General features: G+C 39.4%; 1 protein-coding gene across 1 annotated transcript; it reads left to right on the forward strand.

Moving 5' to 3' along the window:
* The first annotated feature begins 86 nt into the window (after positions 1-86).
* rgs9a (regulator of G protein signaling 9a) lies at positions 87-17,493 on the forward strand. Its single transcript, XM_008415226.3, has 17 exons — positions 87-330; positions 2,000-2,096; positions 4,373-4,423; positions 6,154-6,260; positions 7,669-7,720; positions 8,480-8,538; positions 8,946-9,022; positions 9,964-10,045; positions 11,304-11,366; positions 12,647-12,676; positions 12,815-12,876; positions 13,191-13,304; positions 13,403-13,518; positions 14,355-14,442; positions 15,078-15,216; positions 15,448-15,530; positions 15,980-17,493. The coding sequence occupies exons 1-17, from the start codon at positions 262-264 to the stop codon at positions 16,134-16,136; spliced, it is 1,446 nt and encodes a 481-aa protein (XP_008413448.1). The 5' UTR covers positions 87-261; the 3' UTR covers positions 16,137-17,493.
* The last annotated feature ends 562 nt before the right edge of the window (positions 17,494-18,055 follow it).

Raw genomic sequence — 18,055 nt, forward strand, 5'->3', positions numbered from 1 at the left:
CAAGTATATGGCCCTTTAAACCTCCAATTAATCCAGCCACCAGGCATCTCAGCTCCACCGTCTGGCTTTTCACTGGAGTCACTGGAGGAATTCTGACTGCTGATTGGTGGACAAACTTTCTCCTCCTTTCCTGTAATCCATAATATGGAGGAGAGTGTTCAGACCTGCTGAACACTCTCTCTCTCTCTTTGGCTACAAATATTAGACCTTGGATACGTCACACCTACATTTTGTTTAATCTTCTCTGAGAAAGCTGCAAGTATGACGATCAGAACAGTGCGTCCCAACCGGGGGCAACGTTTCCGGCCTCGTACGCACTGCCTCAAAAAGGTTGGTGAGAGCATTATCACTTCTACTTAATTTTTGCATTGCTACTAATTGTGGCAATGTGTTTAAAATAGTAAACACTGGCTATGAAATATATGTTTAGTACAAAAAAACAAACTTAAACCTCAAGTATCCAGATTACACCTTCTGCTGCTTTATAACATTCTAAAATGTAGTTTATCTGCAGAAAACCATTCCCAGCAGGCAGTCAGATGGTTTTTGATGTAGATGGATCTGTATTCATATGCATTTATGGTCTGTAGGTAAGCCAGATAAGCCGAGGCTTACTAAAGATAACCTCTAATTCCACTGTGAAGCCAATTAGCTTGTTGCTCTGCAGTCAGAGGTCACTGCTAAAGAAAGTATTCTGCAGAATAAATGGTAAATGTTCTGTACTGGCTTGGCAGAGAGGACCCCAAAGCACTTTACATACATCAAATCATTCAGCCATTCACCCATTCATAACACATGCATTCACAAACTGATGGTGGCTGCCATAAAATCAGCTGACCACCACAATGTAGAGCTGTAAACGTCTTGCCCATGGATAGATCAGCTGCTTCAGGCTAGTGCTTGTAGCCTCCTGAGCAGGGCTTTGAACCGGCAACCCACTTCTTACAGGTTGAACTCTGACCTCTTGACCCACTGCCGTCCCTATAATCTGACATTAGTTGTTGAAATATTCTTAATCGTAACTTTAAACGAAAAGGTGCAGGAAAATATTGTTTGTCTTAACACACAATAAAAAACAGTAATGAACTATCTGATAGGGAAATGTACATGTGGATTTTATTGTGTCAGTCTTTTTGCAATAACAAGTGACCAAATCTGGACTTAAATTTGGACACAGGTGAGTTCTTTGTCAACTTGTGCTTATACCTTCAAGCATTCAGAAACTCACTGACAGGAGGGAATGAAAAGATATTTGCCGTTTTCTAATGTTACAACCACAAACTTGCATTTTATTGGCATTGCATGTGACTCATGGTGCATTAGTTGAAAGTGTGAGGAAAACGACAAGTACTTTTTACAGTGTAGAAAAGCATGGTTGGTGTCCATCAGACCCCCTGAGTCGATACTTCTCAGACTTGCAATAATAATTCCAAGTCTTTTAGGAGATTTCTCTCCACCAGCTGTAAACATTCAAAGACTAAAATATTGTCTCTTTCTTCTTTGCAAAACATCTCAAGCCGTCAGATTGGATGGAAAGCATCTGAGACCATGAGTGTCAAGTCTTGTCAAAGATTTTCAGTTGAATTTAAGTCTGGACTTTGAATTGTTTTGATCAAACAAAACATGATTAGTTTTGTCTCCTAATCATGGAGTAGCTATGCTACCCAGACACAATTATTTTTCAAAGTAATTTTTGGAACAACCATAGTTTTTTGGGAAGGGTGGAGGGTAGTAGGTATTGTTTATATGAGTAGAATGGAAAAATAGAAATATCCTTTATTGTCTCAAAGTGGGGAAATTATGATTACATGATAAATCCAATTGTCGCTATTTAAATGTGGCAGCTGATTGGTGCTGTTATTAGCTTAAGTAGACATAAACAATGGAGTTCATCATCCCAAATTCCTTCCTTAATATTTACCTGGAAGAACTTCACAGTGTTTTGGCTGAAAAGACATTTTTCTGTCTATTCACATGTGTGAATGTTTCTTTCTTCCAGCTAGACGCCATGGTGGTGGAGATGCAGGACCCAAAAAATGGAGTAAAAGGTTCAGAGCAGAAGCTCAACGTCACCACCATTCCTCACGCCATCACTGGTGAGGCTGACACACACAACAAACTGTTTTATTTCAGATTTAAATAAATAACTGCCACAGAGTTAAGGAAGTAATTACATGAATTCTATTTTATTTAACATGTTTGTTGCACATTAAATGACACATAGCTAAAGCAGGTTAGCCCCACAGCATCAGAAAAACATATGAACAAAACATCAAGGATAGCAACAGAAAAAAAGAAATAGCACCAGTAGTAAAGGCAGGACAGATGGAGATTTACTCTCTGAAAGGCTGGAGGCTAGGCTAGCTCCTCCACACTTTGAAAAGCCCTGGTTTAGTTCATTAGCTTATTTAACAGGCTCTATGCACGTACAAAAAAGTAGCACCATCCATCCATCCATCCATCCATCCATCCATCCATCCATCCATCCATCCATCCATCCATCCATCCATCCATCCATCCATCCATCCATCCATCCATCCATCCATCCATCCATCCATCCATCCATCCATCCATCCATCCATCCATCCATCCATCCATCCATCCATCCATCCATCCATCCATCCATGTATGTTCTGGATCTGCTGGAAGTTTCTTCCTGTTAAGGGGGAATTCTCAGCAGTTTTTTAAAGTCAATTTGAATAATGAACTGAACTTGACTTTATTGTTGACCAGTTTGGATAGTTGTTGTTACTTGACATAGTTTGTATGGCTGGTTTGGAAATATTTTTTTTCTGTCTCAAGACAACATTGGTAGTGAATTATTGCTAAAATAATAAATAATAATGAATCAAATTATATTCTAAACCACTAACAGCCGTTTGTGGATGACAGGAGAAAATGATTCTTTCAAGTGCCTTTCAAGACTAGGATATGTTGGTCTGAACAAGTGAGTTTTGCGGAGAGATTTTAAAATGTGCAGGAACAATGTGGTTCAGAGATCCAGTGGCAGATTGTTCTAGTGTTTGGGAGCAGAGCACCTGGAAGTCCTGAGATCCACAGTGGAGCAGTGTTGAGAGAAGGTGTAGACAGAAAAGAGTCAAAAGAGGAACAAATGAGATGAGATGGTATGTAGACATGAAGGAGATGAGGAGGGCTGAGGTTGTGGAGGTAAATATATTGTAAGCAGTCAAGATGGGGAGCAGGGTGGGGTAAAGATGCAATATGTCGGGGGGAGAGGTAGAGCTGGATGTCATTCATGTAGTAATAGAAATTAATACCATATTTTTTTGACACCGCTGCTGATTGGAGAATTTATTCTAAAACTTTGGACAGAAATGTGAGGTTGGAAATTGGTCTGAAATCATAAAAATCAGTGGTGGCTAAGTCAGGTTTCTGAAAAATTGGTGTAATTATTGCTGTTTTAAATAGGGCAGAGAGGTGAGGGAAGAATGGATATGTCAGCAATGAGAAACAAGAGACAAAGTTTGACCTGTCTTTGTAGACAGGGGTCCAGTAGACGTATGGATGATGAAGGGTATTTCACTGATAGACAGCAGACTGGAAATATTACATGAGGGAGAAGAAGGTGCAGAGAGTTTTAAGCAATATTTACAACCATTTGTGTTGTAAGGATGAAACAGTTACGGGTGAATGTTTTCAATTTCAGAGACAAAACAGTTCATAGATCTATTGCAGACATTGGTGGAATATAAGACGGCCAAAGGTGTCCAGAGAATGTTATGGAGAGCAGAGAGCATCAATTTCCACTAGCAGATTGAATGATGGGCGGATTAACAGATTCTACAAGTTCTTTTGAATAATGCAAAAATCACAGATCGTTTGAAAACACCGACAGGCTGTCTCAGTGCCTAAGCTGCTGACAGAAGCTAAATAAAGCAGCTGATAAGTGGATGAGATTTGAATGGTGCTTTACAAGTCAAAGTAGCTTTCCAACCGAGTCTAAGACTGAGGTACACCTCCAGGCACATAAATCTTCAGTCAGGTGTAAAATGTGTGGGAAGGAATGAGACAGACAGTCTGCTAGGAGATTGGATGGATTTTTATGTATCATCATTTTCAACATGCATATTTTTAAACATTACAGAAATCTGATGTTTTCAACAACGCTTGAGCTTTTTCAGCTGCAGAGCATCAAGAGCGTCATTCAGGAGGGGAAACTGTGGAACAAACGTACTTACCTTAACATCATACAAGGAAATCAAAATCTAAGAAGTGTTTGATTCTATGACACCATCAAAAAACTTTGTAAAAAAAAAATAAAGCAGCCAATTTGTCACAAACATAAACATTAGGTACTGACAGGAGGCCATGATTGGTTGACTGTGCTCATATTTTCTGTTTCTCCAAACAGGTGCTAACATAATTGCTTGGATTAGCAACAAGATGAAGACTACAACAGAAGGTATTCACTGGGAATGTCAAAATGTGTTTCTTTTCTCACAGAGGCACAGCTGTTTCTTTATTTATTTATTTTTCCCATATGAGTCCCTGTGATTCTAGAATAAAGAATGTGTATCTGGTGCTACTGTTGCAAAGATTTGCAGAACTGCTCAAACTCTGTTCCATGACTAATGATGCAATGGTGTCTACTACAAAGAAAATACACATGTATAACCAGGTTTATCAGCTTTTTTCAAAGGTGCGGTTAAAAAAAACATAACACAAAGTTTATATAATACGCTAATAGAATGAGTTTCCACTTCTTGCATGGACAAAGCAAGAGCTGTGTCTGCAGTTTTGGCATAAACTCAAACTTGTTAGATTTCACCAGGACAACCCCTTGTCCCTGATCCTGTCTGGAGGGACAGAGAGTCTACATCTGGTTTGGGAAGCTCAGAGTATCACTGAGGTTATGGTTCTCCACCGGAAAATGATGGACGCCTCACTTTTGGTTGAGAGTCAATGTCTGTCTCAAGCACAAGAGTTAAAGTATGGAGGCATCTTGTTCATGAGTGATGGACAGATTGTGGTTTTGTCTGCAGTACAGTCTGGCTGTTGGTGAAGAGGAAGCTGAATGACACAGAAAAAACTCTTGATTTACTGGTTTGTCTTCATACCAACCCTCATCAATGGTCATGAGGTAGAGATCATGATAAGAAAAAACAAGATCCTAGAGACAGGGAGCCAAAATGAACTTCCACCAGAGGGTGACTGGACTCAGCCTTACAGATAGGACAAGCAGCCCTTCTATCCAGAGGAGATGGAGGGTAGAGCTGCTGCTCCTCCGTATCACAAACAGTCAACTGAGATGGTCCAGGGATCTGATCAGGTCGCCTACTGGATGCTCCCCTTTGGAGATTTTCTGGGTACTTCCAACTGAGAGGAAACCCCAGAGAAGACACGACATTTGTTAGAATAACTGGAGACTGTCGCTAAAGAACAGCTGAGGAAGAGCGAGGAGCACAATGAGGGAAAGTTATGACTGACACAACAAAGTCCATATAAAAAGAAGGGAAGAAATCATCTCCAAACAGAACATGGATATATTAATAACAAATAAATAATAAATGTTATAGTTGTAATTAAGGCAAAAAACAGTTTTTGTTCTAGTAATAATGTTTGATTATTTTAAAAGAAATAGAAATGAGTATTGTTACGCCATAAATTTCCCAAAGCCTGTTTTGTAGAGCTGCAGAAATTATTCTTTTTTTTCTTGTCTCCACAGATCCTCCTTTTGACTTGAATTAACTTACAGTATGAATGCTATATAATATTATTTCTGGATTGTTTAACAGTGTGATAGAATCAGTCTGGCTTTGATCTAATAAGGAAGGACATGGTGCACCTGCTGTCTGTCTCCATTTTCTCTGTCCTATCTTTAAAAAGAAACTCTTTGTTTGCATCACATGAACATATGTTTGTAGTAAAAAGTTTCAGGGAAGAATATGAACACAATCAAGTATTAACGTCTCCTAAAGTCGTCCTTGCATTATTTCACATCAAACATATGTGAAATAATGAATCTGGAAATAGTTCTATTTGTCATTTATTCAGTTTGATGGTTTTCAGAGGGTTTTTTTCCTCAAAAAAATAAGATATAGTTTTTTGAATCTCAGAAAACAACTAATATGACATATAACAGATTGCTATCTGATTAGCTTCTTTTTTTGCTTGCCTCTTTGAACTTTCCAGAAGCGCAGGTCTTTGGCACCATGTTGATGGCCTATGGCTACATCTACCCCCTGCAGAACCACAGGAAGCTGGTGATGTGTAACGACAGCAGCCTCTACCGCTTCCAGGTACAGACAAATCACTGCTGCTTCTCTGATGACTGATGCCTTCAAGCCATTTCTGTTTCACTAGATTCAATGAGTTTTAAATTGATGTTTTGCTGAAAGGTTATAAGCACTTGGAAGTTTCCCTTAGTGGAAAATCCAAAGAGGTTGTTCACAGAGGCTAAAGCTAACGCTAGTCTAGGCTAGGCCAAGACCAAAGCAGATTTAAAATACGTCTACTGTGACACATCACAGTAGTTATTACAAGGGCTCTCTGATGAACTCTAAGTGGTCCTGGAGGGCTACGGTTACTTACATGGCAGTAGGATTTTGAGGGTATTTTCACTCCTGATAGTTCAGTAGACTTGTCTAGACTGAGGACCAAAATTGCGACATTTGTTACCTTTTTAGCTGCTGCGGGTCACTTTCACACTATAGTGTGTCAACTAAACTAAACCCTTTGAAAAACTTGTTCCCTTCTTCGCCTGTGGTGGCGCTATTTCTTGAGACCTTTGGTTCTGTGGATCCACTAATTCCTGAAGGAGGAAGTTTGAAGGCAGCTCCATGGTGTCTATAAGGTTCAACACACTCAGTGGACTGGCAGCCAGTACCGGAGTACTGCCACCCTCCAGGTCTATGCTGCTGCTTGTGTCCACTGCGCCCTCTAGTGGATACCTGGAGGATCCAGAATGGACACACACACACACACACACACACACACACACACACACACACACACACACACACACACACACACACACACACACACACACACACACACACACACTAGCACTGGGGTGTCCAAAGTCGGTCCTGGAGGGCCGGCATCCTGCATGTTTTAGTTTTCTCCCTGGTGGTAACAACCTTTTCAGCAGAACATTGGTTCTCCTTAAGTCTTCTAACGAGCCATTATTTGATCCAGGTGCGTTAAACCAGGGAGAGACCTAAAACATGCAGGATGCCGGGCCTCCAGGACTGACTATGGGCACCCCTGCACTAGCACTTAGCTTCAACCTCCTTCAAAATGTTGAACTTTGATCAAATACATTCAGATCGTTCATGTTCCGATAACACATTTGTTTAATCGGAAACAAAATGCTTGTGTGATCATTTCACATGATTCCTGTAAATGAGTTTGTCAGATGACAGCAAAGTGGGACATGACACATTCCAAAGGAAGAATTAAAGTATCTCATTCTGTATTTATTTATTTTAAATTATTATATTTCTCCTTGTTAGCAGAAAGATTCAGATAATTAAGACTTGTTTTTCCGCTAACAAATGATAAAATCATGATTTTTAAAATGGCTTTAATTTACTTGGAGGAAACCACACCACTCCTTAAAACATCAGAGCCCTGCACTTTGGTAGGAAGTTGGTAATCACTTTATTGTATATTCAAAGCCGTCAATACCAATGTTAACCTTTTCAGACCCCTTACTTCTGGCCAACACAGCAATGGGTTCCAGAGGACTCTGATTATGGTAGGTGAGGTGTTTCAATGAGAAGTGTTGCTACCCAAAATAGTGATGATTGATGTTGTGTGTCCCTGATGAGCCTGGATAAACTAAACAGTTAGTGTTAGTTAAAGGGATAGTTCAGATAGTTCAGTTAATATTTTTAAAGCGAGGCTGTGTTTAAAGGTTATAAGCTGGTTTTGATTTCCCTGCAGTAAAAAACAGTCCTCAGTCTTTCGTTATCATGTGATATTTGAGGTTTTTTATTTTTAATTTTCAAATTTATGTCCTGAGATTTCTGGAATCATTATTGTCATTTAGGTCTTGCCATATTTAGTTCATTTCTCCGTGTTCATCATTGTTGATGGTGTCTCACCACACCAGTTCATTGCTTTGTGTTTAGTTGATGTGTTCTTCTCCTCTGTGTCTGTTGGTTTATTCTACTATGTCAGTCTAGCGTTTTCATTTGTAGATCCATCTGTGAGTAAGATGAACTTCGTCTGGGTTCATTGTGTTAATTATTCGCTTTCCCTCCTCAGTTCCCCTGGTTCCCGTATCCTTGATCACAGGTTGCTTGACCTCCCCTGTGTTTAAGCTCCCTGAACACACTGTTCCTCTGGTTTCCATATCATGCTAACCTTGTTTTTTAAGTTGAAAGTTCTGTTTGCCAATTAAAGTTAAGTTCAGTTAAGTAGTTAGTATAGCACAGCTAAACAACATGGCAGTTCAAAGTTCTTTAAATGATGAAAACATAACACAGCCTCATGTTTTTCACTTTTTTTCCAGCCATTTACCTGGCAAAGAGGAACATCCGTAAGAAAGGCATGCTGGAACCCTATGAGCAGGTACCTGTGCTGTGTGGGCCACACCATGATTTTGATAACACACACATCTAGAAGGGCCACGATACATGGATGATGCTAGTGATAAGTCTCTGTTAGCCATTAGCATCTTGGGGCTTGTTCCCATCATTAAATTGAGCTGTCCAAAACGTTACCTTACGTTTAGCTGCTTTCATTTAGTCAGGATTTCTGTTTTCTGGCAGAAAGTAAAACACTCACATTTAGAAATGGAAAATACCACCGCTTCCCCCAAACCTAATCTGCTTCCCTATGATTCCGTGTCTCAAACTGAGTAGTTTACAGCATAGATGTGTTTTCAGGACGTTAAATCTGTTGTGTTTTTTCTCTATAGTAGATGCATCATGAGACTCACCTGGTCCACACTGTCACCCTGTTTGTGTTTTAAACAGGTAGATTACAACCACCTCCATGAGTGGCTGAACCACAAGTGGGACTTTATTGTAATGCAAGCCACTGAGCAGTACAAGTAAGTGACCTGGGTATACCTTCATGCATGCCTTTAGAAAACAGCCACACATACACAGACACACCACCAGTTCTGATGGCCATGGCCTTCAGGTCTGTGTATTCTGGAGCTGACATGTTTCTGGAGGCACCCAGAACACAAACTGCTCTATAAAGCACTGAGCTACCTTTAAGAATATGGTAAACCACTGAACTACCCATTTCAAAAGGCGTGTTAGAATGAGGAAAAACTACACAGACTCAGTCTAAGAATGCTTTATGATGATTAAGGTGAAAGATCTGCTTTCACCTTGTGGCTCTTTGATAAACAGAATGTTTTGAGATAAAACTCAGTGAAAAGGCACGTATTTCGTCACTGTCTCTTTAAAGATAAGCGATGCTTAGGTACCTTTGCCTATTTCAGCAAACAACATTAGTGCCTTGCAGAAGTAATCAGGGAGTATTTCATATCACACACCAACAAAGTTTTTTTTTCATTCCTCTTTACAATTATGTGTGGCTTTAGGTTGGCTCTGATTGGTTGTTTTTGACCACAACTGGTGCATTTCTACAGATGTCTGTAGGATCACAGATGATCTGTTTCATCTTATATTGCCACCACAAACTGACAGTTTTGACAAATATGTAAAAAAAAGAGAGAGAGAGAAAGTAAAAAGAAAAAAAAAGCACTGTTTATAAAAGTTACATACTAATGCTTTAAGAATAGTCCCGACATTAATATGTTCACATCACTGAAACCTGTGGTGTGAACATACCTATGAAAGACAAGCATGGTAAACATCTGTCTTCAGAATGTGAGCATCTTCACTGTTTTCAAGTTTTTAACAACATCTGTTATTAAGTTCAACATGAATAGACATGGATGTGCCTCCTTGTTTGCTGTTTTTTGTGTTTCATTTCTTTGGAGCTCTTCCATGTTTCCATTGCTTCTGTGTTTTCCAGGGCTGGTAGAGACAGGAACAAGGCAGACCGAGTGGTCTTTGACTGCCAGGAGAGGGCCTTTTGGATTGTGAACAGGCCTCCGGTCAGTTTGTCTCATTCTCTCTATGTGTTTGGAAAAACATCAGTCATAATTTTACAGCCACTCAGTGATGGTTCATGTGTAACAATAATAGCTTCTGAGAAACATCAAGGACCAGTCCATTCTCTAATATTGATTTATCTGGACTGATAGATGGATATAAAGCTGTGTCCAAAAAATCCTCATATAAATGTGTTTTCAGAAGTGTAAAATTTAACTGAAATAAATAATTTGCAAGAGAATAATAGAACAAACACAATGACATGTTAATCAGATCATAAAGGATATCTAAGGTAAGTTAGATTTTTCGTTAACTTGTATTAATCACACCTTACCATACATACTATACCATACCATACAGCACATATCACACCATCAATCCACACCAAGAAATCATTACTAATATAAATTTGTTCTAAAAGTATTACTGATTGCACTTTAAAAATTAGGTAACTTTATGTTATTAAAGGTAAAGTTTAAAGTAATCATTTAAAGTAATGATGTCTTGGTTAAAGTCAAGTTGTCATAACAAAGACATTTTGAATAATGTCAACTTTGTATTAAAAGTGTCATAATTTACCGAATGACGCTTTATGACAACAGTCATAAATATTCATGAAGGCTTATTCATGTTCATGTCAGGTGTTATGTCATGTTTATAACAGTGTCATGACAGTCTTATTCACCACCTTAAAATAAAGTGTTACCAGACATTTTATCAAACATTTTATCAATGTCCTTCTAATGTCAAAAAAATAATTGAACATTTTCATGCTTTTGCCTCTTTAAAAAGATAAGAAAGGTTTTTTAAAAAAAATAAAAAATTCAAAATGTGTTGGAAAGAGTTTCTCCTCAGTGCAGAACAGTGCAGCTGAGTTTTGCAGGATTTTGAACTAGTTTGGTAAATGGATTCCACCCCCAGAAAATCCCTTCAACTAAGGGAGGCTAAAACTCCATTAGATTAAGAGCATCGCTTGGTCTGATGGAGGGACTTCCTCCCATAATGCATCCTGAGTTCACTTTGCAAGCTGGTGGTTGGAAGCCATTAGTGGTTAGCATGAGCCGGCATGAAAATCCAGACTGAACTGCATACGGCCTCACACAGAGCACTCACCACTTCAGCTTTTACACTTCTACAGTGCAGATCACCCACTGCTTGGTGATTTTTAAGTCACCTGTCAGAGTTCAGAATGTTATGACTGATTGGTTATTATAATCCCAGACTAAATAATTACATTCTCTGTATGTTTCGCTTGTCCAGCGCCGGACTCACAGTGCTTTGGACGTTGGTCCAGAACGACTTATTAATCCCAATGTAGAAGAGGTAACAGGTCAGTAGACGCGCACACACACACACACACACACACACACACACACACACACACACACACACACACACACACACACACACACACACACACATGCACGCGCACACACGCATACACACACACAAAAAAACACATCTCAACCTGTGTCTTTGTGTTTGTGAAGTAGAAATATCACGTCTAAAACTGACTGTAATGAAACATTTTTACTAATCTCTTTTTCTTGTTGATTTGTTTGTTCTTCTTTCAAACAGATCATCTTAATATGAAGAGATGAAGGTGTAAAGTTTGACTGTATTCACACTGTGTGGTCCAAAGGTCTCAAAGTGCATCCAAAACTCCTGTTTCTGTCAACATCTCAGCACAATTTCAGATCATCTCTGATGAGATTAGAGATCAGTGGCAAAAACATTAAAAACAAATGTTGAGACATCACAAAATGAAAGACAATTTTAAATTCAGACTTTTGACAAATGTATTTGAAACCAACTTTAATCTTAGACTTTGGGACGTCACTGTGTGCATATGATGTGGTGCCGTGCTCCATTTAGCTCCTGAAGACATTAAAGCTGTAAAAAGTTATCAACAACTTTATGATCAAGTATTAGTTAGAATTAGAAAGACAGTAGTGTAGTTCCACAGTGTAAATATCATCATCCAGTACTGCCATTCTGAGCGTTATGTGTTGTGTTTAGGTTTAGAGCTGTCTGTGCTTTACTGTAAACGAGGCCAGGTTGTGTCACATATTCCTCCATATTAACCGAAAACTTTAACATATTTCATTGGGTTATTACATGACAGACACACATAAAGTGGAGATTAATTATAAAAGGCGCATGTTTTTATTACAAATAAATGTGTAATGTTTATTCGGCCTTACGGAGTCGATACTTTGTAGAACCAGGTTTGGTTTCAGATCCGTTCCACTGAAGGATCGGATCAGACCTGCTGTGGGTTTATGGCTCCTGTCAAGTCATATTGATCTATTCTGTTTCTGTTCATTCAGAAGTTTATTTAGGAGTACCACACTAAAGGGGGATAGATACAACCTTTTCTACAGGTTTCAGACTTTTGTTTCTAAAATATTTTCAAAACCACATTTCATTTCTATTTGTGTTGTAACTCTGCTGTACTTTGTGTTGGTTTGTCACAGTAATTCTAATAAAGTACTTTAGTAAGATGTTGCAACATGACAGAAACGAAAATCTGAGGGGATTTTAATACTTTTGCATTCTATTTCAAAATGTTCCATAATGATCTTTATCTTCCTTCCTTCCAGAAAATCACCTTTGACCAATACAGACGGGTCGTAAGTTAAAGCATCTAACATGTTTTAATAACTAGGCTCATTAGTTTATTTAGCAATATGGTGCTGAAAATCACAGAAATCACTGAGATTTTATTTTCTCCAATGTAATAAATAACATTTTGTGTTCATATTTTTTAGAACATTTTCTACCAGCAAGCCATCATGAGATCCAAGGTCAAATCTAGTGTTTCACTGGGAGCGTAAGTTCTTCTGGTTCTGTTAAAACTACAATTATTAGAAACTTGACAGGTAGAAATAGATTATTCCAGAAATCCAAATCTGCAAATCATCCAATTAACTGATTAATCATAAGGATAATTGAGAGATTAATCAATTAATTGTCAGAATGATCAATTACTAAAATAATTGTTATTTCTAGCTCCAATTATTGTGTTTTTTTTCCTTTGATTTAAAACACCAGATATTTGCAGGTGTTTATGAATTTTTGCAGCAGTGTGAAATAGGCTGAGTTGCTGCTGGTGGTGAAGGTCGAACTGTACTGACATTCCTGCAGGTTGGTCAAATACATCACCTCCTACAAAAACCACGATGCTTTCCTGGCTCCTTGTCTACCCAGCAACCCGTGGGAAACGGACCACGATGCGTACTGGACTCTTAACATGAGAAGGTGAACACGACTAGAAAACCCCCCAAAAAACCCATCAGGACTGGTAAGTAGTTCACATGACGCTCGCTGTAAACACAAGGCTGACTGTTTGCTCCCAGAGTCGACGTTCCCACTAAAATGCGAGTGGAGCGCTGGTCCTTCAGCTTGTTTGAGCTCCTGACGGACCTGAGAGGCCGAGACGATTTTAAGATCTTCCTGAAGAAGGAGTTCAGTGGTACGATGCTACAGCTTTACGTATCTTCAGCTCTGCATGTGTGTTAGGGCTGAAACGATTAATCAGATTAATCATGACGAATTGATTATTGAAATAATCCTCAACTGATTCAGTAATTGATTAATCCTTTACTAAAGGCCTTTAGCAGAAAGAACACACAGTGCATTGTAAAACATTGAGCCACATTTAGTTGTGTCTTGAATCTTCTATTTTTTAAGTCAAAATAATTTAGCGAGTTTTAGGTTTTGAACCTAAATGTGAGTTTATTAAAGATAAACTTACAGTAGTAAGTTGTGTTAACTTTTTATTCAATTTGTAAAACCTCTAAGAGTTGAATAAACTACAGATTTTAGGTTAGCGCTTAAAAAACCCCCCTGAAAGAATAAAAAGACAGAAGTGGGAACTCTTTCCCAGAGTGCTTAGCAGCACCTGCGACAGACTGGCGACCTGCCCAGGGTGAACCCCGCGTCTCGCCCAAAACACTAGCTGGAGATAGGCACCAGCACCCCTCCCAACCCCACTAAGTGACAAGGGTGCAAGAAAATGGATGGATGGATGGATGGATGGATGGATGGATGGATGGATGGATGGATGGATGGATGGATGGATGGATGGATGGATGGATGGATGGATGGATGGATGGATGGATGGATGGATGGATGGATGGATGGATGGATGGATGGATGGATGGGCTTAGCAGCACGTTTTTGTATTCTGTGTAAGGTGGAAGTGTGTTACATTGATCTGACTCTTGTGTGTTATGAAGGCAAATGCTAATTTTAAGGTGATGTTTAATAAAATTAATTATCTGATCAGAAGTTTGTTCTGTACTCCAGGGGAGAACCTGGCCTTCTGGGAAGCAGCTGAGGAACTGAAGTGGGGCACGGCCTCCTCCATGTCAGCCAAGGCCGAGTCCATCTTCAAGTAAGCCCAAAAATCGACCATTTATGTCCACATAGTTGATTTCAATCACTTTTTTGTTTTTTTACTTTTATCTCGATTATTTATGCATGTTTGAGAAATCCTCGAATCTCCCATGACAACCATTCAGAGGAACCTCAGTGCTTTGCTCATATAAATCCACGCAGCTCCTCCTCAGAACTGCTGCCTCACAGATCAGCCTTCCCCACAAACCCCCCACTCAGTTCCTTCAGACTAGCCAGCAGAAATTAGCAAACACTGAACTCGTTACACAAGCTGCTTCTCAATGCAACATCCCCAAGAATGTTGCATAATGACAAACAGCATAATGAGGAGCACAGCTGTGATGATGAGCTGAAGAAAAAGTGAAAGAAAGAGTATTGGTATCTTAAAGAGACAGAGTCCAGTTTGAGGTCAAATTTCTTTTAAGTCATATTTGATATAATTTGATATATACAGCATTTTTACAGAACTGAAGATAACATAACTATTTGATTGTTCTATAAATGGGACTATGTGCCTGGGAAACACACAGTACTGCCTTTTTACGTGTGTTATAACTCTGTGCATTTATTTGCCTATATAGTTGTGATGAATCTGAGCTGGTGTCATCATGAATCATGTGTTCATGCTAACAGGACCTTCCTGGCACCGGGCGCCCCCCGTTGGATCAACATTGACGGCAGGACGATGGGCCTGACGGTGAAGGGCCTGGAGCATCCGCACCGCTACGTCCTGGAGGCGGCTCAGACACACGTCTTCATGCTCATGAAAAAGGTCAGGCGTTTTAGCATCTTCTACTGATGTCGACGGATGTTCTTCACTTGGGCGGTTCCAGTCAGACCAATACAATGACATTAAGATAATGATATTAATATTGCATAAATGAAAAATACAGTGGAGGGACGGCATCCACTGTGTTAAATCAGAAACTTCAAATCCGCGGCACTGACGTTTAGGTTGTGTGTGAAATAACAGTTTTTTATTTATATTTTTTATTTTGTACAGGACACATTCTTCCGTTACCTCAAGTCGCCAACGTACAAGGAGATCCAGAAGAAGGCGCTGAGCCCTGAAGCCCATAACTTCAGGTGTGTATGATTTCAGTAAGGTCAACTGCAACAGAACTGTCAGGATCCTGGGCTGTTTGAGTTGTTTTGGGTTTGTTTATTACTCTGTGTTCATTAGTCTCTTTCTTTGATTAGCTCAGCCTTGTTTCGGGCCTTAGTTCAGTCCTCCTTAGTGATTCAGGTTATGCTTATTTCTTGTGTCTAGTTATTATGTCTTAATTATGCTCCTTTCATAGCCCCACATGTACTCTCTCTCTCTCTCTCTCTCTCTCTCCCCCTCCCCTCACACCTGTAATCATTCAGCCAATCAGTCTTTTGTTCCTTGTTCAGTAATCAGGCTTCCCAGTGTTTATACAACCCTTTCTCAGTCACTCCTGCCTTTTTTCTGCCGTTTCATTTAGCTGGACTGATACGAGGGCAAAACATGTTTGCAGACCCCTGTCTCACTTGTGTTTGCATTCCCGCTGCAGTCCGGCGCAGCTGGAGGACAACGCTCGGAACCGGAGCGCCGGCATCCATCCCATCATCCTGTGGCAGCAAGAGGAGGAGGAGAAGGCCAAGGCCGCAGCCGCCTCCGTTCCAGTCGATGTCAAGGCGGTGATGAGCAAAATAGACAGAAAGAAGTAGAGACAGTAGACCCATGTCTGATGTGAATGCAAATTTAATTTGATATAAAAGGGACTCTCTTGGATTTTAAAGTATGACTTAGTAAATGTTACACATTCACACATTGTGTTGAATCTGAATATCTAGATTACAGGTCTGAGCTTTGAGGAAATTTGTCAGAACTTTATCATCATTTCTCCTCCAGTTTCTTCATGCAGCATACAGTAAGGACTAGAAGAAACAATATGTTGTGCATGATTACAGCCATAAGCCTGATTGTGTTTTATGTCACAGAATAAGATATGACTATGACTATGTCTTATTCTGTGGGGGAGAGAAACGAGACATGAGTTTCAGTTGTTTACTAATAGAAAATCTGAAAAGTGTGCCATGAGTCAGAACTGTGCAGGGCTTCTGGGTAATGTATTTTCTGGTTTTGAACCACAGCCGGACTGACTTTCTTCCTTTCAAAACAACTCAAACTGGGTCTGATTGGAAGAAGAACATCTGTGAATATCAGATTTCCAACCTCTATTACAGTCTAACCTATAATAGAAAAATTTTGCATGAATAAATTTCATTTCATTTCAAATTTCATAAAATCTTAAGAGGAAATCTGGAACTAAAGTATAAATCTTACCACGCTGGTAATCATCCGCCCACCTTTAACATTTACAAGACAAGCAGAAACTTTCTTTCCAGGACTACTGAAGTCAATCCAAGTACAGAGACTTACAATTCAACTTACATCCATTCAAAATGGATTCTGTGACCTTCATCCTTTATAAGGCAATACAGTCAAATGCAGTTTGAAAAGTCAAATAATAAAGTGATCCATGTAAGGAAGCCTAATAGCATCAAAACACTAACTTCACAGCAGTTTGTGATGTTGAACATGTAGTCTCCTTGACTCTGGTTATTCTCTAAAACACCTCTGAGGTCACAAACAGAACAGCTCAAGGAAATATAACCAGTCAAGCTTTGATCTCCAAAATCTAAAACAAATCCACATTGAAGCTCAGACTTCACATTCAAGTCATAAATATAAAATACTGCTCGCTATTTCATGCTGTAGATTAGTTATTATTGTTATTCACTGTAATTTTGACATGAAGTAATGGAATCAGGTCATGACTTTTTGTAGATTACGCAAATGATCAACTGTAATAACATATTGTTGCTGCAATATGTTCATAACATTTATTCTGTAAACACAGGTGTCCACATCACTGGACTGTGTAGCTAATATGTATAACAGCATGTTAGTGGATTTACAAGTAAAACTTCTGTCCTGTGAACTACAAACTTGTACATTACATAACCTGGAGAATGCTGTAAATGTAATAAACTGCAGTGGTAGAAGAGCTGTCTGAAAGTGTCTGACAGACTGGGGTTTTTCTCTCTAACTCTGGAATGACTGGAATCAAAGAACCCTCGATCAAAGACGCTCTGTTTTCACTCCTTCTGCTGTGGTTCTCAGGTTTCTGGTTGTTTCACTCAGCTTTCCACTCTGACCTGCTGCAAAGGTGAACTTAGTTTTCACAGCTTTCCCAATTTGGCTTTCTCTAACCTGCTCTTGAGGTTAGATTTAAATAATGTTAGAATTCAATAAACCGCATCCTGAACTGAAAGAGGGTGCATTTTCTTTCCTCATATTCCTTCAGTAGTGCAGTCAGCTGTTTGAACTAGGGGTGCACCGATTACCGATCCTTAAAAAGCCTGATCTGATGATTCCAATTTTGGGCAATACTGATTTTTTTGTCTGAAATGTTGATAAATATAGTACGATATTTGCTGACTTGGCAGTTAGGTGACTATTGGAAACTGTGAACCTGCAGACATGACCTGGTGGGCGGATCAGTCGGTCAGGCTCTCTCAGGGCGGAACAACAGAAGATAGTGGGTGATTTTTAGACCTTTGCTGAGGTAGATGAGATCGGT

Source organism: Poecilia reticulata, chromosome 8 (genome assembly GCF_904066995.2).
Source record: "Poecilia reticulata chromosome 8, P_reticulata-male-v2, whole genome shotgun sequence".
Taxonomy (NCBI): domain Eukaryota; kingdom Metazoa; phylum Chordata; class Actinopteri; order Cyprinodontiformes; family Poeciliidae; genus Poecilia; species Poecilia reticulata.